The following is a 23,022-nucleotide window of genomic DNA, read 5'->3' as shown; positions in this document are numbered from 1 at the left end:
ACACATGCATGGATGCATGTGTATACACTGTCACAGACACACACACACATGATCACAGAGTACAATTTGGAGAATGCAGCAAAATGACCATCATGTTATGCATGTGACCTTCACCTTGACATCATGAAACATGTCTTTGAGGTCGTGGCTCTTGTTGCCTAGGGCGATGTGATACAGAACATCTTCTACCATGGAAAACACATGCTGGTTCCTCACTTGCAGTGGTCCTTCCCTGTATAAAAAAAAAAAAAAGAAAAAGAAAAAAAGAAGAAGCAAAAAAAGAATAATCATCAACATTTTTAAATTGTAACAACAATAGTTTTACTTAGTCAAAGACTCAAACTACTTATAGTGTTCTTTGCCCAACAAAAAAGCAAAACTACATCATTTGATTTCTGATCAACTGGTAGAACGTTCTGAGGAAGGTGATGTCATATTTCTGCCTAACTGTCCTGTTAAAAAAAAATTCTTTTGTCAAAGACACAAATAGCTTACAGTTACACACACAGTTTCCGTTTCAGTTTCAGTAGCTCAAGGAGGCGTCACTGCGTTCGGACAAACCCATATACGCTACACCACATCTGCCAAGCAGATGCCTGACCAGCAGCGTAACCCAACGCGCTTAGTCAGGCCTTGAGGAAAAAAAAAAAAGGTGAATAAATAATAGATAAGCTTACACAAATAAATAAATAAATAAATAAATGATAACTATAATGTAAAAATAATAATAAATAAATAAATAAATAAATAAGATAACAATGATGATAAATAAGCAAACAGATGTAAAACATGAAGACACACATTCACATATACACCCACACATGCATAACAGATATGCACCAAACATGCAGTTTCACAGATATGAAAGCACAGTCAAATACATATAAACGTACATGAGCTCACACACACACACACACACACCACATACATTGCCCTGCACCTCCTCTACCCCCTCCTCCACACACTCATTTCTAGTCTACGTATTACAGCTTCCATGGCACACACACACATACACACACACAGATAACACTTACTTGTACAAGCACACACACATATGCCCATATCTCCACACACATATATACAAAGATATATATATATATATATATATATATATATATATATATACGTTCCAATATCCTGTTGCTCCCACAGTGTAGGCATGCATACACTCACATACCTCATCCTCTACCCCCCCTCCCCCCGCACCCCCCCCCCCTCACACACACACGCGCGCACGTGCACAGAACTCTACTGACACTTGTGTACACTTACAGTTACACTCTCGTGCATGCACAAACACACTCAAAAATACAGACCCACACATGCACACAAACACGCACATACACACACGCACAGAGGCTGCCATTGATTGGCCGCAAGAGGGATGGAAAAGATCTCTGATGCCAAGAACGTGGCGTCTAGTGTGTTGCTGAGTCTCTTGTATTTGGAAAAGCCCACAGAGACTCTGTTCCGTTTTGAAGAAATTTGCGCAATGTTGGTTTGGAAATGATGCCGATATTTGTTTGATTTGCAAAGCATCGTGCTCTACCTTTCATGTTAGACTTATGGCCAGTCCCTCTCTCTGCTTTTATTTCTTTGAGGCGATCGATGGTGTGATGGCCTTGTACCTGTTCTTTTTGATATTCTTTGATTTTTCTGAGGATTTCCGATTTTCCTAGATGTAGGCCGCTCGTTGGTGTTGTGTTACCAGCAAGTCTGTCAGCTCGCTCATTTCCCTTAACACCTGCATGTCCCGGGCAGTATGACCATGTGAGTTTTTTAATCTGAAAGTTGCGCATTGCCTTACGCCACTCTGGGCTTCCCATTCCGTTTTCAATTTTCTGTATGAGGTTCATTGAGTCTGTTAGAATCATGGCATGTTGGTTTCCGGGCGTATGGATGGACGATAGCCACTGGAGGGTATGTATCACAGCTGCAACTTCCATTGTTAGGCTGGAGGTTGTGACTTTGTAGGCAGCATTCTCTTCCCTAACTGTTTTTCCATTTTGTTTCGCAGTGAATCCCCAACCGGATTGGTCTTTGGTGACTGAGCCATCTGTGTATATGATGATGTCCTCTTCTTTACTGTTTTCTTCTATGAGTAGCTTCACTTCCGCATCAGTTTTGCCCTCTGGCCATTCCCGACAATGTCTTCCTAGAGTGGGTGAAATGGCTGTGTTGAATAGATGGTTGAGGTTTTCGGGGGATTTCTCCCATTCTTTTGTTTCTTTCAGGTCTTGTAGTCGGCATACTAGCTGGGTTGTGTCTTCTGCTTGCCCCATCCATGATCTTCCTCGTCCTAGGCGGCTGCCTTTTGGTTCTTTGACTGCGTCATGCAGTGGGTTTTCTAATGCTTTGAAGTAGGTCTTGACCTGTTCTAACTTGTTTCTGGCCTGCACTGAAGGAAGGTCAAGCAGGTATCGCATGGTTTCTGTGGGCGTGTCTTTTGTTGTTCCAAGGATCAGCCTCATAGCTTCATTTTGAACTCTTTCTAATTTTAGGAGGTTGCTTTGAGATGGTGTTGTTAGCCCAAGTCCGTATTCGATCACACTGAGGACGAGTGATTGGTAGAGCAGGAAGAGGTGGCGTTGTTCAATACCTTTGGTTGCCATTGCTTTTAAGACTGAAAGGCCCTTTTTGCATTTGAAAACAGTATTTTCCGTATGTTTTCTGAAGGTCAGCATCCTGTCGAAGTGTATTCCTAGGTAGCGTAGGCATTCAGTTTTCTCGATCTGAATCCCACTGAGTGACACAGAAGGTGGTGATTTGCTCGCGGTTTTGTTGTTGAGGGTGCACAATAACATTTGGGCTTTCGCTGGATTGATGGAAGATCCTGTGTCTTTGCACCATTGAGCAATATTGTTTAGTTGTTTCTGGACGGCTTTAGTTCTTTCCTGAGCATCTTTCGAAGTTTTGAAGACCAGGCCATCATCCACAAGAGTAAGCACCCGAGCTATTCCATTGTTGTTTAAGTCTGCAAGGCCCTTCGTGTAGACATTGTAGAGGACATGGGAAAGCGGAGACCCACACACATATTTGCATACACACAAACACAAATTCTTACAACACGTTGAAAACAATATAAGTAAGAGGGAGTAATATAAGAGGGTGGGGGGGGTCTGCTGGCCAATTGGAAATTTCAGTTTTGAAGATCATGATGCATGCAGGTAAGCAGCAACTGAAAAGACCCTGTAAAAAAAAACAACAACAAAAGCTACATTTCTTCCCCTGTACTTTTTCCATTCAGTTCCGTTTCGACGACCGAAAAAGTTGCAAATTGATTAATAACATTGTAATATACACTCTACATTTCTTCCCCTCTCGAATGCCGTAATAAAAGAGTGGTGGGGAAGAAAGGTAGAGGATATATACTTCTATTTTCTTTGTTCCCCGTCTCTGAAGCGAAATCGCACAGGGGAAGAAAAGTGGATATTGCCAATAATGGAGACTGGACACATCTGATAACTTAACTGTCACACTTACTGCGAGACGTAGGGGGGAAGCTCCTCCACGCTTTTTAATCGGAGTGTCAACGGCTGTTGAGACGTGCCTTTATCTGCCATTTTTCTGCTGTCTATATATCACTGCTTCTAACTATTTTTCCTTATATATATATATATATATATATATATCTAAGGAGCTGTCAGAACTGTTCGTTGGAACAAGCGCACAAGTTTCAGTTTCAGTTTCAGTAGCTCAAGGAGGCGCACAAGCGCACAAGCTACGGCGAACAGGAAATCCTGTATATATTTGACGTGAAGTAATTGTTTTCCGTGTGAAATCTCTCCCAAAAGTGAAAGTAGAAAATGTGTGTCAATGTGTCCAGATTTACACAGCAGAATACAGTACACAGTGAAGCGTCACGCTAAAATACACAATATCCGAAAGGCAGTCCGCCTGATTGTGCTGAACATAGACAACGGTCGACACTGACAACACAGACCCTATGATAGCGACAGAATGGCAACAATGGCCGCCAGGCCGCCAACTCGCTCTGATTGGATAGTATTTTTAACACTCGGCAGCCATTTTTGTTTGACGTCTTACCCGGGAATTCCTTCTGCCTTCGCAACCAGCCAACAAACCGCTGGTGCAAACCGCCGTCAGTTGTCGTTTGTTTTGGGGGTGGTTTTTTGTTTGTTTGTTTGTTTTTTTCCAATCCTGGGATTTTTTTTCACTAACTCTGATTTTTGTCAGGGAATAATCGCACTTTAGCATCCTAAATTCGGCTCAAAGGTTCGCTCCATCCCCAGTTTCACAAAAAATGCAAATTTGACGTGTGTGTGTGTGTGTGTGTGTGTGCTGATGACTACAATGCATGTTACTTTGTTTGACCTGCTGTTCCAATCATATGTTCCATGTAATATGAGGCTATCTATCCATTAGCTATTGTTTTATTCCCCCCCGCCCCCCCCCCCTCTCTCTCTCTCTCTGTGAGTCTCTCTATCTCTCTCCTGTGGCATTATTATTTTCATATACTATATTGTATATGTTGAATTATGCTTTCTTGGCAATGAGCATCCATACCCCCTATTTTGGCTATCTGTAATAAACTGTTTCATATTCACATTAGTATAGTATTCGATAACATACACAATGTATATGCTCGTGTGTGTGCGTTTGTATGTGCGTAAGAGAGAGAGAGAGAGAGAATGTGTGTGCGTTTTCTGTGGGGGGTTTTCCTATGTAGTTTATTAATACCATGATTGTGCCTGTGTGTCTGTGTGTGTGCGTACGCGTGTGTATCTTATTACCATGCTTATGCCTTTCAGTAGTATTGTGTTTGCTTGCTATGACTTAGTAGCATTGTGTAGTGCATACAGTGACATATATAATGTAGTATTGTGTAGTGTAGACCCTGTTTCAGGGCAGGGACTGGATGAAAAAAAAGTGCCAGTGCTTATCTATTATCCTTGAAAAGAAAGACTTTTGTCTTGTCTTGTCTTCTCTCTCTCTCCCTCTCTCTCACGCATGCACACACACACACACACACAAAGAGGGAAGGCAAAATATGTTTTTCTGTGGCAGACCTGGAAATCACTTAGTGATTGATAATGACTGCATTTCAGAAGTGAAAAAGAAGGACAAAGGGACAAGTCTATTTACATGTAGTTAAAAATAACACTTTCCACCAGCAGAAATTGCACATATGAGTTTATTTACATGCATTTTGAGACAAATCTGCACTTGAATACAGTGTACACACATATACACCAGCAGAAATTGCACATAAATGTTTAATTACATGCATTTTGAGAAAGACCAGCACTTAAATACAGTGTACACACAGTTTATTTGCAGTTACATTACAGTTTTCAAAGAAGTCATTAGAACTGCTTTCGAATACTTTTAAAAGCTGTCTTTCAAAATGTTGTCAGTTAACAATAGTCAATACAGATCAGTCAGAAACTCAAGAACAAAAACTAACAATCTGCAAATCATTTCACAGATTTTAATTCGTAACAATTTAGGGCCAGTACACTTGCCAGACGTACCTGTGGCATTGTCTGTTTTAACAAACTGCTGTGGATATTCCTATGGCTGGTACGTTTGTGTTCAGCACACATCTGGATACAAGACCAGGTGTGACATGTATAACAAAGTACACAAAATATTTTGTATCCAGCCAGAAGCAGTACAATGTATTTCTCATCTATAATTGTGTGTTACACCAGATACATGATAATGCACCTTTCATAATCCTTAATCAAGTTAATGTCCAAAACTGTGGTTGATCACTTGTTTAGTACACAATTATATTTCACTTAAATGCAGAGAAATAGTAATACAATTATTAACAATACAACACCACACTGCATATCCTGTGCACTGAAGACATGAAAACATCCTCACAAATACAGACAAGTTGTGAAGTACATTATGAAATATATACAAGGAATGTGTTCACATTATACAAAATCAAAGAGAGCAAAGTACATGAAAATGAGTTATACTACAGACTGGTTTATTGTTTTTACCAAGGTACAAACATTCACAGTTGGACCTACATGTGCAAACGTTATGATGAAATATAGATCTGTGGACTAAAACCGTAAGTTATGAGTAAGTTAAGAATGTACTTGAAATGTAATATAATTACACACACACACACACACACACACACACACACTGCTTTCTTCCATCTCTTTCCCACAACCTTATCCATTCCCACTTCCACTCCACTCCCCTACTCTCAGAACCCATCCCAGTCATTAGGATTGTGAAGAACAAGAGTCATAATAACATGAACACTCCCAACCCTCACTCCACCCACCCATAGCCATACAACTACACCAGGCGCACAAACATTGCATTGCAGCTTCAGTATAGGTAAATGATCAAAGTTTGAATTTATAAAAGTAATAAATGTAGAAAAGTCAGTTAAAAGAAAAAAAAAGGTATATATGTATTCACATACCACATACAAACACATATGCACATACCACATACAAACACACACATAATAATTAATATATACATATATATTCTTCACACACACACACACATAAAATATTGTGTGTGTGTGTGTGAAGAATATATATGTATATATAAAAAAACATTGTGTGTGTGTGTGTTTGTATGTGGTATGTGCATACATATATACCTTTTAAAAACATTTAACTTACTTTTCTACATTTATTAATTTAACAATTATATATATATATATATATGTGTGTGTGTGTATGTGTGTGTGTGTGTGTGTGTGTGTGTGTGTGACAGTCAGTGCCAGTTACAAGTGATTAAAAAAAAAATCCAGTGTTAAGAGACTGGACCACAGAAGAGAATTATGGACAATCCACAGCCCAATCACATTTTTAACACATTAGCAAAATAATCAATCAGCTGCAATGCTATGAAAATTTAATTAAAGGATAAGAAGATGGCAAATATAAATGTATCAAATAGATTTCATATAACACTAAACTTGATGACTTGTCTTAGTTGTCTGGTTGTCACAAAACTTGAACACCTTAATGCAGTTTTCTAGATGGACTCTATGCACATTACACAGAATGAATGTGTAATAATCAGTGTGGCATAGAATCACTAATGAGATTACTGTGACAAAATTTTAAACCCAACTATAGAATGACAATGATTTTTTTAATAGGAAAATATTTTAGATGGACATTCTCTACATAAAGATGCAGTGGCTGGCTCATACACACAGTCATAATTCTTTAAGGATGCCTTTGCACTGGGTAGAACTCTGATCAATCCTCAACTTACATGTCAGTCCTGTTTAATAAGTGAAGTAATGTGGAACAAACACTGTCATCAGTACTGGTAGATGTATGTACATGTTGCCTTTATCATGATGACAATACAGGGAAGCCATCTGTTTGCCAAAGTGTTTTATTGAAAATCTGAAGTATTCTTTTTACTGAGTGATTTCTGACATGCTGGACAGTCATAGTGGCCATGGTCATCTTGTGGTTCAGCACCTTGCAAACTTGCATCACAGTGAACATGTACCCAGGCACTGCAAGTTGTGCATTCAATCCAGAGTATTTCAGGATTTCCTGTGTTGTCATCATGACTAAGGCAACATGTACATACTTCCACTGGTACTGATGACAGTGTTTGTTCCACATGCTGTTTGTCTTTTAGATCTGGTTTCTTTAGTTTTAGTCTGGATTTCTTATTAACTGTTCTTTTCGCTGGTATGAAGCGATGCTGTATTTCAAACTATTTATTAGAAGGAAAATTGTCTTTTTTCTCAAAACTTGTTATGCCCATACCTTCTTGCTTACTCTTTAGCATGCCCTTACCAATTGTTAGTACATCCTTTAAACGATCACGGACCTCTCGGTAAATACTGACATCATCAATGCTGTGTAAAAAACTAATGATTTCAAGGGCCACACTTTCAGTAGCTTTTAACTGCTGATCTCTGTCAAAACTGTGTTCTTCCTGCCTGTTTTGATAGCATATTACCGATTCAAAGAAATCTGTGTGGTTTTCATCAGAATTACATGATATTTTGAACTGCTTCTTAATGTTGAGAATATCTTTTCTAGTGACCATCATGTCTCTGTCAATATGTGTTATGTCAGCTCTTATTTCATCAAGAATGGTTTTAGCATCAAGACCCTGTGTAAGTTTACCTACAATAAAATCACGTAGACCACTAGAAATGTTCAAATGTGCCAGTTTCAAACAGTGGCCTGTGTGCTCAAAGCAAAATTCAGCTGTCACAGTTCCAGTTTCTACATTTTTACGACATGTTATATATGAAGTACATCGCTGTCCTATCTTGCAGGAGCCTTGTGATTTCATGGACCTAATACGATTTTTAACTAGTTCAGGTTTGCCAGAACGATGACAATAAAAATGTGTTAATAAGAAAACTTTTCCCTTCTGGGTTCCACTTGATTGAGTATAAGATGATTTGGAATCCTTCTCCACCTTCCTTTTCCATTCAGTAAAATCTGTTTCATTATTGAACTCTTTGGTCTGTATTGACATTTCTTTTTTGTGCTTAATGCGGTAGTGTTCTATGAGGTCTTGAATTGTAACACATGAAAACCCCTCGCAGTCTTGACAAACACAGTTTGTGGGCTGATTGCTTTTGTGTTTGACATACTCAACTGTGTGGTTTGTTAGTTTGTGTTTGCGCAAGCCTTCCTTTGAGCCATAATTTTTATCACAGTAAGGGCAATTCCATTTTTTTTTCAAAGAGGGGAAAGACTGAGCTGAGTGAGAGTTTTTTTCAGAACTAGATGTAGTGTGGTTATGTGAGGTCTGTGAAGTGCTGCTTTCTGGTTTGTTCTGTTCTGTATCCCCAGTGCTGGCTTGTGCCTGACTGCTGCCAGAGTGGGTATCCATTGTGTTTGTGTCTGTCTGATCATCTCTAATGTGAAAACGTTGCTTGCTTGGTTGGTGAGATGAGGATTCTGTTTTTCTTTTGCGTCTTAATCTGTCCTTGCTGTTGGAGGTGTGGTCACTTTGTGTCTGGCTGTCTGGTGGGGAACTATATTCAGTGATCCTGTCTGTGCTGTTGGAGGTGTGGTCACTTTGTGTCTGGCTGTCTGGTGGGAAACTATATTCAGTGATCCTGTCTGTGCTGTTGGAGGTGTGGTCACTTTGTGTCTGGCTGTCTGGTGGGGAACTATATTCAGTGATCCTGTCTGTGCTGTTGGAGGTGTGGTCACTTTGTGTCTGGCTGTCTTTTGGGGAACTATATTCAGTGGTTCTGTCCTTGCTGTTGGAGGTGTGGTCACTTTGTGTCTGGCTGTCTGGTGGGGAACTACATTCAGTGATCCTGTCTGTGCTGTTGGAGGTGTGGTCACTTTGTGTCTGGCTGTCTTTTGGGGAACTATATTCAGTGGTTCTGTCCTTGCTGTTGGAGGTGTGGTCACTTTGTGTCTGGCTGTCTGGTGGGGAACTATATTCAGTGATCCTGTCTGTGCTGTTGGAGGTGTGGTCACTTTGTGTCTGGCTGTCTTTTGGGGAACTATATTCAGTGGTTCTGTCCGTGCTGTTGGAGGTGTGGTCACTTTGTGTCTGGCTGTCTGGTGGGGAACTATATTCAGTGGTTCTGTCCTTGCTGTTGGAGGTGTGGTCACTTTGTGTCTGGCTGTCTTTTGGGGAACTATATTCAGTGGTTCTGTCCTTGCTGTTGGAGGTGTGGTCACTTTGTGTCTGGCTGTCTGGTGGGGAACTATATTCAGTGATCCTGTCTGTGCTGTTGGAGGTGTGGTCACTTTGTGTCTGGCTGTCTTTTGGGGAACTATATTCAGTGGTTCTGTCCTTGCTGTTGTAGGTGTGGTCACTTTGTATCTGATTGTTTGCTGCATTTAGTCCATTTGATGTGTCAGTGTCTGCATGTGGGAAATGTTGTTTCATTATGGACACATCAAGATCTTTGGTCATGAACCACCTGATGAGGACTCTTCTCAGAAACCGTTCGTACCTCGATGGGTGTTTCAGGAAGATGCCATCATCAGCCTTAGGTCCAGTTAATTTTCTGAAATAGGGCTCATCAGTAGCAGCTAGCACAGCACACACACCAGCAATCACCCCACAAACATTGCTGCAGATCTGGAGGGGGTAGTTCCTGCATTTTTTTGTACATTTGTGCTGGTCGCCTGAAGGACTGGGGGGATGCATAACTATTACTTTGGGTTTATCCAGATTTTCTATTCCAAAGGCACCTGTGTATGGAGCCAGCCACTGCAGAAGATCTTCTGGAACCTCCCACCCCAAACTGTCACAATACATAATGACAGGACGGTCAGTAAGGTCCAAGGTGACCAATACCCAGTGGTTGCCTGGTCGTTTGGGAGAGCCAACAAAAGTTTTGTACCGTTGGACTCCCTGACCAGGCACCCTGCCAACACTGGTCAACAAAACCAGTCTCTCTACTGGCACATCGTGCCTACTTGCCAGTCGCTGGAGACTATCTGGTGTGGACATACCCACACATACCGTCAGAGCAGGCGTGCCTTGTTCGTTGGCCCTGTCTGCCAGCCATTGCAGCTGAGAGGAATAAAGCCACCCTCCAAGCCCTTCACTGCATAAAACAGCCATCTCCTCCACAGTGCTCCCTGTGCACACACATTCACACAAGATTAAGTTGGGGTTTTTTTGGTTTTAGTTTTTGTTTTTTTGTTGTTGTTTTTTTTAGACCAAATTTCTTTATAGTGAGAATAATAAAATAAAACATCTTTGTCGGAAAACTCATAGCATCAGTCGTTAGAAAATGTAACTGATAATCTGGATGTTTCTCCTTTAAGCTAACCAGTCATGGGGTTCAAGGGAATTGCAATCAGCATTCTATGATAAGAAAATGCTTAACACTGCTTTTTAATTTTTTTTTTTATATATTCATAATCATATGTTCATAATGTTGATAAAGTTAATAAAAATAATAGTAACTTCTTGCATTTTTGGATTTGTATAAAACTTCGTATCAGTTTGTGTAATTGTTAGACCTGCATGCCTCTATGCCTGTCAACCTGAACTCTTCAGCAAGAGCACTATAAAAGAACTTAGAAGAAGAAAAAAACAAAAAACAACTAATACCATGTTTCACATTCTTATCCAAAAGTGAAGATCACAGTACTGCACAACTTCTTCTTTCTACACACACACACACACACACACACAGACACACACACACACATATATATATATATATATAGAGAGAGAGAGAGAGAGAGAGTTACTTGAATGTTGACATCCCATAATGAAATTCAATACATGCCAGTGTGTGAGTACACACAGGAAATGAATTTGAGCAATGAGTACAACTGTACAGAAATGAATGTACATCATTCAGAGAGGAACCAAAACTACTGTATTCAGTCGGAGTGGAGGGTAAACATACATGACTTCTTGGTAATTTATGGCCAAAACAAGTAACCAACATATCAAATTTTCATTGAAAACAGTACTTTTTTTTTTTTTTTTATTAACATGAAATACTGTCCACATAGAAACTAACAAAGCTACTGGGATAGATACATAAACGTAACATACCATACTCATTGATGAGTTCCCTTGCAGGCCTGTTCCAAATGATGTCCTTGAAATCTTCCATGCTGTTGACTTGGTCGACATCAGGAATATATCCTGGCACCGGGAAAGCAGATTCAAACCACTTTTGCTCTCTGGCAAAATGTTGTGGGTACTCTAACCTCCTTGCAAGGGAATCTGCAAAAAAATTAATGATTCAGATTGTGACATCTCTCTGACACAATGAATCAGTTTTTGTATTTACTGTGTACAAAATTGAGGTTTTTTTGGTTTTTGTTTTTGTTTTGTTTTGTTTTGTTTTTGTTTTTGTAATCCAAGTCACACCTGATTATACAGTTTCATATTACTTTTGACAAAAAGATTTCTTTTTAAGTATGTACGTGTGGTTTCATGTATGTCTTCATTTAGTTTAAGTACATTCACCTGTGATACCAAAAGAACAATCCATCTTAAACATTATCTCAGAATTCAGTTGTACCAATGTGGTATAGAATCACTCATAAAAATATTTCTTGTGATGATGTGACATAAATGTGAACCCAAAGATGGAAAAAAATAAAATATTATCCTATTGACAAAAATCTAATAAGGGAAGAATTATTGAGAAGAGGGGCATGTGAGTGTCTTTAAAACATGTTGAAACAGACCTGGCTGGAAGTATACCTGTCTTCTTTTTTTCCCCCCATAACAGTTTTGCATGCATGTCATTAAATGAAAAAGTCAGTGTATGTCGCCATCCTAAGTGTTCACACCCGATATGATACTTGGGGAAAACTGATATGCTTGGTGCACTCAGCACATGTACAAACCTCCTGTCCTATGATTTTGTTGGTGTGTAGAAATTACATAATGACTCATGCAAACTACTAACTTTGCTTGTAAAAGAAAATAAGTCTGCCTTACACCGCATGCAGTCTGGCTTGGAATTATATTTACTGCAGCTGGATTTCCTTTTCTCCTGTCTCTTTTTCTTTTGACCTCACAGTCACACATTTTCTTCTTGTTTAGCATATGCTGGCTGCAACTCCCACCTTCACTTATATAAGATGGGCTTTTACATGTGAGAACATTTTAACCAACAAAATATGCAGCCATAGCCCATTTTCTGGGGTAGGCACACATCTTACACACATTTTAATAATTATTGAGCTATTTTCTAAAACTTACAAAACCAAAGTATCAAACCACAACATGCCCCCAAATCAATCACTGAATCGGTCAGGAAGAAACACTTCAAGCATGGATTTTTTCAGTTTGATTTGTAATCACTGCTTTGAGTATGGTTCAATGTGTGTTGCATGTTAACAGCTGCAGTGTGAATGGGCTTTCAATAATATGAATAAAGAAATACAGAAAGAAAAACTTCTGACTGAATATTATCAAAGAGAAAATAACTGATTCATCATTTATGTATAAATTGCATAGTTACATGATTTTTTTCTTCTAATTTTTACATAGTGTCATGATTATAGTTACTTTTGTGTCTTTTTGTTTCTATAAAGTGTCATGATGTAACAGCAAAAGCATACATGTGGCCATTTAAAAATTCTAAGAATATTTTATGAATTCATTTCTTCTAATGAGAAAGGCAGAAATATGTGGAACAGTTTGTACATGATAATCATTTATATGTATATATACCTATTTGCTACTACTTTTTTTTTTTTTTTATTCAATTTTCATTTTTGACAGTGACTGGATGAAATGACTGACACTAATACCCAATACCTACAGCAGTTAAAAACCACCTAAAATAATCAAGTTTTTAAAAAAATTTTCAATCCAAATCATCAAGAGTTATAAACACTATCCACTTACCTCTATCATGGAACATTGTCATCTTGAAAGAAGCTTCAACAAGTTGAAAAGCTGATCGAAATTCGCAACGGAATTGTTTTCTCGCGCGTAAAATGCCGTGACGCCGGAGGAGATGAAGACAACGCGATGCGCAGAAAGACAAAGTATACGTAATTAGCAGAGACCACGAACCGATACCACAAATATGACTTCCGACTGGCGACAGAATGACAACAATGGCCGCCAGGCCGTCAACTCGCTCTGATTGGATAGTATTTTTATGCCGCCAACTCGCTCTGATTGGATAGTATTTTTAACTTTGGGAACACCCTTTGGTTGTGGTCGGTGATCTAAATATAGCATTTGCGCCCATGTGGAATGCTATAATTTATTTATAATTTAATTTGTCAGAATCAGAATCAAAATAGCATCTTCTTTTCCTTTCTTTTCTTTTTTTCCTTTTTTGTTGTTGTTGTTGTAATCTTAGCGAGAGAAATTAAGTGTGACATAGTCTGTTATACATACAGAAGCATGACAGTAAATGTCGGCGCACAGCATACAAACACAGCACACACACAGGCGCGCACGCACGCACCCTGTATCTAGGAACGTTAAATCCTCCAAGATCTGTTAACTGAGTTTTTATAAAAAGTGAAATCAGTCAGTGGCAATATGGTTAGACAGAGTGTTCCCCGAGCGTTTAGGAAGGACCCTAGCTATCAGTTAAAAAGTATGAAAAACCAGTAGATTAGATGAAAGACTTTGTCAGCTTCTGTGGGTGTCTTTTTGTGTCCCCTTTTGCTGGAACAGTTATTGCCCTTGAACAGTTCTGTTTCTTTCCGATTTCAGTTTCAGTTTCAGTAGCTCAAGGAGGCGTCACTGCATTCGGACAAATCCATATACGCTACACCACATCTGCCAAGCAGATGCCTGACCAGCAGCGTAACCCAACGCGCTTAGTCAGGCCTTGAGAGAAAGAAGTCTTCCCAAGCGGGGAAAGGAAAAATCACAGAGGTGAACTAATGAGGGACGTACAGTACGGGAGAGTGAGGGATAGGGGAAGAGGGAAGGGGTGGGTCGTGCAGTTGTTTGTTTATAATCCTGTGGTAATCCTTATACATGGCAACACACCACAATAGGGGTGCGCTCAAGGAGGCTGACTATGTATGTGTCAGTGTGACCGTTAAGCCTCCTAGTTCAGCCAGGGGAACCCGGGCCCCACACAGCATCAGTCAAACAGGCTTCAGTCCTGGTCTTGATAGACTGAGGGGGAAATGGCTGAGATTATATGGTCTGGAATCTGTTCAGTTCACTGAGTCCACAGGCCAGCGGACAGCTGAAGGGAAGAAGGAGTGCCTGTGGAAGTCAGTGAGGGAGTGGGGACCTGTAGTTTGTTTCTCTGAGGGGCCTCGAACGGTTCTATTTGTCCGCACCAGAGTACCTTCCCGGGGTGCAACCTCAGCCAGTATACCAAACCACCCATTATTTTGTACATCATGGTGGCCTTGGCTGCAGTGCGGCGCAGTTTGACTGGGGGGTCGAGTTTATGCCTGGAGACTGTGACAAGCTCGCCGGGTTGCACTGATGGTTGGGCTGTGCGGCGGAACGATGGCCACCGACTGCGTCGCCGCGGTGCTGCCCAACTTGTCACGTTCTCCGAGCTGATCTGCGCCGTTGCATCATCTCCAGATTGGTTGCGAGATACTGTTGCGGGGGGTCCCAGACTGGCGCATCAAACTCTAGGATGGATCTCATAAGCCCCTTAAATTGTAACATGTTGTCTGGGTGGTGTAGGGGCATCCTATCAGGTTTCTTACACTGCCGGAAGGCGCTGGTCTTGTCTCAGTGCCTTTGCAATTGTGGCCTTGGTGTGTGACAAGCTGTTTGTAACATTTCTGTGGGATTACGTTTCTGACGCAAGTTTTATGTGATAGAGATGATGATGCGTTGTGCTCTTCAAGTCACACAATAGTATTTCCCGTGAGGTAGGACAGAACATCAAAAGCATATCTTTTATATATGCATTTCTTATAACAAATAATAATAATAATTAAAAAAAAAAACCGTAATGGGAAGATGTTTTTTTCTTACGGAAAACAAATGACAATGACTTCAGAAGCACGAGACACCAAGCATCGTAATGAATGGCGAGATGACCCCCTTTCCATTCCCCATGCCCTCGTGAAAGCCACGTCCACACCCAACTTCAATTTTCTTAAAGAAGGTCAAGGTCGAGAGACGAGGTCAATTCAAGCGACATCATTTAAATGATGAAGTAAACACTTCCGGTGCCGACCAAAATGGCGTCTCCATCACTGGAATATCTCAACAACGTCTGGCAATATGTCCCACAAGGCCACGAGAAAGCGCTGAAGCAAGCATTCTATAACACTGCAGCCAACATTTTCTTGGTGCTTGCAGCAGCAGCTGTCGTTGCCGTGTACTTCGTGTTTTCGCCGTTTATCCGACCGTTATGTTGGGCACTGCTTTGTGGGACCTTTCTGTACCCGTTCAAGCGTACCCTCACCGACGCACTCCGAGGATGGTTGAAAGGGTTGTCCTCCTCGGGTACTCCTTTCTTCGTGGGGCTGGTCATCCTACCCGTGCAGGTGGTCGCCTCCACAACGGACGCTCTGAGTGACGCCATTTGGAACCATGTGGCAGTTATCTTGGCGGTGATGGCTGGCCTACCTCTTCTGCATCTTCTGTACCATTTCGGTCCTCTCTACACTTTGGCTCAGGGTCTGATGTCCGTTCTGGACTTCCTCTACAACTTTCTGGACTACTTCTCAGCTTTCTGGGTCAGAAAAGTTGTTGGTTCATTCCCTTTTACTGTCCTTGAATCCCAGAACCTATGATTAGAGCTGTCAAAATCAAATATGATAAAATTTGATATTGAGATACATCTGCTGAACATTTACCAAACTGACTGTTTTATTATCTCAGTAACCACACTTTCATGTCTCGCCCTCGCAGGCTGCATTGCAAAATGCATGCAAACTGCCGTTATTTAAGCATTGAAATTTAGGAAGATAAATTCAGTTTCCAGGAACTTGAGGAAGCGCCAAAGCAGACTGATCAGTGCATGTACACTACAGTACATCTGCTTTCTTTTTTTAAGAAAAGGAGCAGAGCCTGACATGTGCATAGACCAAATGCACTGGTCAGTTTTATCAAATAAGCATCATCGTCATTTCACCTTTAACAAATTACAGAAAGCTGATCTAAAAACCATATTTGTCATTCAGGTGTCAGTTCCTTATAGTTTGTTGTTGTCATTGTTTTATAGGTATACCTTGCCATTTCACATTATCCAGTAATCATCATTTCAATTTAACTTCTTTTTTTATTCTAAAAACTGCATCACATTATTCAGGTCTTTATTCATGCATAGTGCTGTTACTCTTTGTCATCCATTAAAATCCTTATTGTTACAACTTTAACAAAACCTTTATTGATTTTAAAATCTGCAGTGTGTCACTCTCAGATGTACAGGTATCATTTCTAATTCTGTCATTTCACTTTGGTTTTTGTTCATTGCCTTCCACTTTCAACTAATTACAAGTTCTTAAAACTGCATTTTGTCATTCAGTCCACGCTCCACAGGTATGCGTTGTACCTCATTTCACATTTTCAGTTAAGCACCATCATTTTTGTGAACTTTCAATATTAATAATGTACATTTTGATTTATATGCTCAGCATGCTGTTCCAAGCACTTTAAATTGGATATGAATAAGACAGTATTTTTTTTATATTGTTAAGATACAGAGTACACAAAATGCTAGATGAAAGTTGTGTTTTATAAATGGTGTAAGATAACTTACAACTCGCAAAAAAAACTATATTGATCCTCAAGCCCGCGTTAGTTGTGTCATGAATCCAGGTTTGCATGCATGAAACAGTGTAAAACATCACATTATCAATTAATCGTCATCATTTTAACTTTTATCAAAAACTTATTGAATATACTAGATTCTAAAAAATACATAGTGTCATCCAGGTGTACATTCATCAAATATTATTTGATATCACCAATGCTGTTAATCATCGTAGTGATTTCAACTTTAACCAAAAAATGTTTTGAATTATATAAGCTGTATTGTGTCATTCAGGTGATCATGTCTGTCATTTCACATCAGTTAATGAGCATCATCATTGTAACTTTTCCAAACAAAGTTTCATTAATTTTTCACCCAGGTGTACACTCTGGTCATCGCCTACGTGATCGTGGTGGCTGCATACTGGCGCCCTGAGTCCCGACGCATGCTGTCGCGGCTGGCGATCCCCGTATGGGTGTCTGTCGTGCTGCATGTGGCCTCAGCCGCTGGGCCCCTTCGTGTGCCGCTGCTCATCGTGTTGGTGACCATGATGGTCGTCGGCTTCATGGCCGAGATCAAGCAGGCCAGCCAGAAAGAGGCTGCAGGTCAGAGGTCACTGTTAAATCAGCCTGTGTGGTCTTTGTTGTGGTAGTGTGTTTTGGGTGGTGTAGCTTGTCTTTGTCTTCTTTCTAGAACACATTTATTCTGCAGTGTTCTGTCAGTAGTTATATTCTTTGCTGAATGAAATCAGTCAGTGAAATTTTGTTAAGTATACATCATTTAAATGTCATCATGAAAAGATAGTGAAGTAGAATGAGTTGTCAGAGGTCTGCATACATTTTTTCTGTGCTTGTGGGCTGCAACTGCCATGTTCACTGGTACTGATGTATGATTGTGGCTAAATGTGCTTGACATTTTCTGTCCAGCCATGTAGCCAGGCATACTCCTTTTTCGAGGGGAGGGGGCTGGCGGGGTGGCATTCTGGGTATGTAAGTGTTTCCATAACCCACCAAATGCCGGCATGGATTATGGGATCTTTAACATGCATATTTGGCCTTCTATATGGGTATACATACACAAGAATGGGCTATCAGGCATCAGCAGATCTGCACACCTGTTGATCTGGGAAATCACAATAAAAACCTCTCCCATTAGATTAATCCACTAGGTGCCACAACCAAGATTCAGACTCGGGACCTTCAGATTGAAAGACCGTCACCTTAACTACTAATGCACCCATCTCACCGTTAAATTGGCTGTATGGTCTGTGCCATTATGTGGTTTTCATTAGCACTTGTCTTTGTATTTCTTTGTACTTCTGTGTTTTTGATGATGATGTGTCCATTTTGTGTATGGAATATGGCTTTGACAGTGCACTTAGCTTTTGTATGGTACGGCTGGGTTGTACAAGCAAACTTAGAAGTGCTAAGCTTGTTTGGAGTTGAAAATAATCCTAAGTCTGTGGAATCAGAGTAGACTTTGGATGATGATTAACGTTTAGCAAAGTTAGTGCTGCTGAGATCGCTCAAGCAACACTGCTGTGGTCCTGATAAACTGCAGTGCAGCTGCATGGATGGGTACAAACAGCAGTGCAGACGCACTTATGGGGTAAAAACTGCACTGCAGATGCACTGATGGGGTACAAACTGCAGTGCATCTGCATAGATAGGTACAAGCTGCAATGCAGCTGCACTGATGGGATACAAAGTGCTAAAGAAATACATTGTTTTTGTCCAATTACAGAAGGGGGAGAACCCACAGGCTCACCCACAGTGTCAGCAGCACGGGCCCTGTTTGGCTGGCGATCATCAGAGAATGAACAAGAGGTCAAAGGGGAGGAGAGTTCGGAGGGTGACAGCGGAACGGGAACGGCAAAGCTGGAGAAAGGTCCAGTGCTGAAACCAGCATCCACACCAGCATCCTCAGCAACATCAGTGACCTCCACCGCCAGTGCGTCTGGAGTGACTGGGTCAGCATCGACTACAACCTCGACAACAAAGCCGACGTCTCTCGGTGTCAAAGGACAGAGCGAGGTGAGAGTAGCAGAGTTGAATGGAAGCATCTGGAATGATTCAGCGCTTATAGCTTTTAGAAGCGTTTGATTGGCTGAGAGCGGACTGGACCAAGACTGCTCGTCTTTTCACTGTTAGCCGCGCGAAATTTGGCCAAGCAGAGCAAACCGATAGGCCTAGTTTGCATCAGTTTGACATGGTGAGTATATGTAACACCAAACATGGAGTATAATACAAACACCTCCTTTTGATTTTATTTCAAATTTATTTTATGTGTATTTGCAGAGAAGGTTCATTTTGTTTGTTGTTTTCTTTCTTTTTTTCATGTCAAAGCAGTCAAATGACCAACTAAACAGTAAACAGTTCTTTATAAAATCAAGATAATTATCACTATACTATAATTATCACTATACTGAGTGAGATTACTCCAATGATAGGCATGTGAATGTATGGTATGCGATCTTAATCTGATAAAAGAATTAACTGTTTAGAACCAGAAATGAAATTTCGGCTGCAAATCAACGTGGCACTGAAAAAGAATGCATGTGAGACCTACATTGAAATGACTTTAAGCATGACAAAGAGGATGCATGCAGAACTTTGTCAGAGGCAAAAGTAGAGCAAGTGTCATCTGCAGGTGTGCGACATACTGTACACTTGCTGTTTTGTGACTGTGGGCAAATGTAACATGGTGTTATTGATAAATTTGGTTTGTTCCGGATTTTTTTTTTTTTAGTCTGTAGTGCTGGCTGTGAGCAAATGTTTCATGGTGTTACCAAAATTTTTTTTTTTTGTTCCGGATTTTTTTAGGCTGTAGTGCTGCTAGGTTTTGGGATAGTCATGTCTGTTATCGTTAACAATATCTCTGAAGTATGAAGCATGTATTGTTTCAGGGCGGCGGTGAGGAGAAGAAGACCGGGGGAGAGCAGGAGACGTCGTTCAGCGTGCGCTGCTTCCAGGCCCTGCTGTGGGCCCACGTCCTGGTGCGCCTGTGGATGCACTTATGGCTTATCCTCATCCTCCTCCTCCTGCCCCTCATAAACCTGGGGCTCAAGAGACTGGGTAAGGAGGGGGGTGATGTGATTCCTTAGTGTGATTGCTTATCGTAGTTACTGTTTTTCAGGGTGTCTAATTAGTTAAAAAATCTTGGTTTTTTTTTTTTTTTTTACTGTAATTCTAAGGGGTTCCAAACTATCTTTAGAGGGTCACTCTAGTGCTGCACATTTAAACCTGCATTGCTACACTTAAACAAAGGCAGGCATATCTTCTGGTGACAGTCATCAAAGTTTCTTAGCCAAAAAGTGGCATAGGAAGAGAACTCTTCTTTGCAGCAGATGATCATAGAGTCCGACTGCAGCTCTGATGCATGAATTTCCCTCTTTTTACGTGGTTCTTCTAGAAATGTTTAGAATGAGCCCAGGGACCCACACAGTGAAGATGCAGTACATACTTTCCATTTTCAAAGCATCAGGGAATCATATTCATGTGTTACTGATTTGCGTAATCCCTGGTTTGTGTGTCTTTTGCTTTCAACATAATGTGGTGGTGGTTTTGTGTGTTTGTGGCTGTTGGTAAATTAGTTCCCCATCCAATAAGAATTGCGTGTATTTGTTGACACAGATTACCCAGCCTTTATTTATGAATTCAAAATCACCTCAGTATATAAATATGTGTGCACATGACTAAAGCCTGACTGAACCTCAAAGGAAACGAATGATGAGCACCTAAAGACAGCTGCCAGTCAGCTCTACCACCGTAAGGAGCCTGTTGTGCAATTGACTGTGAAAGCACTAGATTGGTCTCTGTTTGAAGATTGGCGCTATATGGATAATATGTTGATAACATCAGCAAAAAATCCAACCAGGTTCCAATGACTAAAAAAGATAACAACTGATAAAATGGCAACAACAAAAATCTATCCAGTCAAGTTCCAGTGACCAAAGATATGTTGTTTAAGTAATAATACTGATAAAACTAAACAGCAACAACAAAAATCAAGTCCAGTCAGGTTCCATTCGCTTTGTTCTTTCATTCAAGGCGGCATGCGTCTGGTCAGGGAGGTGTGGTTGCGCATCAATGAGAAGGTTGGGTCGTGGCTCACCGCACGGCGGGACGCACTGGCACCACGCTCTGTGCGGGGAATTGGCAAGCTGCTGATGCGGGGAGACAGAAAGGCGAGTGTGGAGCGCTGTGGGAGTGTGTGTGTGTGTGTGTGTGTGCGGAGTTTTCAGGGTTGCTTTATGATGTTCATGTTTCTGTTTCAAGCTTTAGTTTCTCGAGGAGGTGTCACTGTGATCAGGCAAATTATATCTATAATCTGTAGTATTCCTGGATGTGTCCACATATAATCTAGAGGAGAAACAGTATAATTTCTGCGCTTTTTCTGCATCAATATGGCATGGAAGCCTTCTTAGGCTGTAAACTGCCCCTAGTTGAATGGGTTAAAACCAACCTCTTTCCAGAACAAACTCCCCCTTTCCCCCTTACCCCCTTCCCCATGCCTCTTTTCTGTCTACCTTCTTTTGTTTTTCATCCTTCTTTGTTCGTGGGCTGCAACTCCCACGTTCACTTGCATGTACACAAGTGGGCTTTTCCGTGTATGACCGTTTTTACCCCGCCATGCAGGCAGACATACTCTGTTTTTGGGGGTGTGCATGCTGGGTATGTTCTTGTTTCCATAACCCACCAAATGCTGACATGGATTACAGGATCTTTAACGTGGGTGTTTGATCTTGTTTGCGTACACACACGAAGGGGGTTCAGGCACAAGCAGGTCTGCACATGTTGACCAGGGAGATCAGAAAAATCTCCACCCTTTACACACGTGCTGTTAACAAGATTGGAACCCGGGACCCTCAACTTTAAAGTCCAATGCTTTAACCACTCAGCTATTGCGCCCGTCGTTTTTCATCCTTCTAAATCAGAGTTGTGCATGCATTCAGATGACTGGTATGTAATTGCTTTGATTTGTCACTGCACAAGATTCAGTACTATATAGACACCTTTATCGTTATTATTACCATTATTATTTATACAGCTGATCGGGGTCCTAGAGAGCTCACTGGACAGTGCCACCAGCACACTGATGATCTTGGCTCTCCTCATTGGAACGTTCATCTTCTCTATCATCGGTTTTGTCCAGGTCAGTTACCTCTCTTTACTGTGCATTGTGCATGTGTGCAAGTTTGTGTTTGTGTGTGATGTGGCGTGTGTGTTGGTGACTATGTGTGTGTGCGTGTGTGTGTGTGTGTGTGTGGTCTTTGATTCAATAATGATAGTAATAATAATACATAACATTTTCTATGGTGCATATAGTAATAATAATACATAACATTTTCTGTGGTGCAATATCCAGTACCATTGATGCTCAAAGCATCTAACGTGATCATGATAATGCTCACATGACTTTAAAACATTATAGCAGATTTCTTTAGACAAATGATGTCCTGTGCATTCACACATGCATATCAAAACTTGATTTGATTACACATACTTAACCGTTACCCACTAGTGCAGACTCCGACAGGGGTCTGACAGTCCTGTCCTAGCGCCCTCTTTTTTCCGGCAGCCATCTTGACTCCTGTTCCTGTGCTCTTCATACGGCTAAGTTATAGCAGATTTCTTTAGACAAATGATGTCCTGTGCATCCACACATGCATATCAAAACTTGAATGCATATACGCAGCTGAAAAAGCATGTTTCGAAATCTTCTGAACAATAGAAATAATGCTTAGGTTAAGATAAAATACATTTTGTAAATCACACACATGCATGCAAGCACGCATGCATGCAACCATCTCATTCCTCATACACACACAACACACACACACACTTGCATGCAAGGATGAAAACTATACAGAGGAAAACATAACACACTGGACACTTGAAGTGATTTGAGAGATGAAAAAAAAA

General features: G+C 40.7%; 3 protein-coding genes across 7 annotated transcripts in view; 1 reads left to right on the top strand and 2 right to left on the bottom strand.

The window, feature by feature from the left end:
- The window catches only part of LOC143276375 (uridine phosphorylase 1-like), a 20,463-nt gene extending 16,514 nt beyond the window's left edge, over nt 1-3,949 (bottom strand). Inside the window, exons 1-2 of the mRNA XM_076580854.1 lie at nt 3,484-3,949; nt 115-232 (exon numbers count right to left, since the gene is read on the bottom strand). Coding sequence (XP_076436969.1) covers nt 115-232; nt 3,484-3,563 — 198 coding nt within the window. The 5' untranslated portion in view covers nt 3,564-3,949. The remainder of the gene's footprint in view (nt 1-114; nt 233-3,483) is intronic.
- A 3,035-nt stretch (nt 3,950-6,984) lies between these two features.
- LOC143276435 (uncharacterized) lies at nt 6,985-13,489 on the bottom strand. The gene is made up of 4 exons (XM_076580926.1): nt 13,300-13,489; nt 11,485-11,658; nt 8,949-10,550; nt 6,985-6,995 (listed from the first exon to the last, which is right to left on the bottom strand). The coding sequence occupies exons 1-4, from the start codon at nt 13,319-13,321 to the stop codon at nt 6,985-6,987; spliced, it is 1,809 nt and encodes a 602-aa protein (XP_076437041.1). The 5' UTR covers nt 13,322-13,489.
- A 2,083-nt stretch (nt 13,490-15,572) lies between these two features.
- LOC143276711 (transmembrane protein 245-like) overlaps nt 15,573-23,022 on the top strand; it is a 40,010-nt gene continuing 32,560 nt past the window's right edge. For all 5 annotated transcript variants that reach the window (XM_076581358.1, XM_076581356.1, XM_076581357.1 and 2 more), the window contains exons 1-6: nt 15,573-16,079; nt 17,478-17,703; nt 18,842-19,131; nt 20,004-20,172; nt 21,148-21,284; nt 22,148-22,252. In XM_076581358.1, the coding sequence (XP_076437473.1) occupies nt 15,579-16,079; nt 17,478-17,703; nt 18,842-19,131; nt 20,004-20,172; nt 21,148-21,284; nt 22,148-22,252 (1,428 nt within the window). In that variant the 5' untranslated portion in view covers nt 15,573-15,578. The remainder of the gene's footprint in view (nt 16,080-17,477; nt 17,704-18,841; nt 19,132-20,003; nt 20,173-21,147; nt 21,285-22,147; nt 22,253-23,022) is intronic.

This window comes from Babylonia areolata, chromosome 32 (assembly GCF_041734735.1).
Source record: "Babylonia areolata isolate BAREFJ2019XMU chromosome 32, ASM4173473v1, whole genome shotgun sequence".
Lineage (NCBI taxonomy): Eukaryota > Metazoa > Mollusca > Gastropoda > Neogastropoda > Buccinidae > Babylonia > Babylonia areolata.
This window is presented reverse-complemented; position numbering and strand designations above follow the sequence as displayed.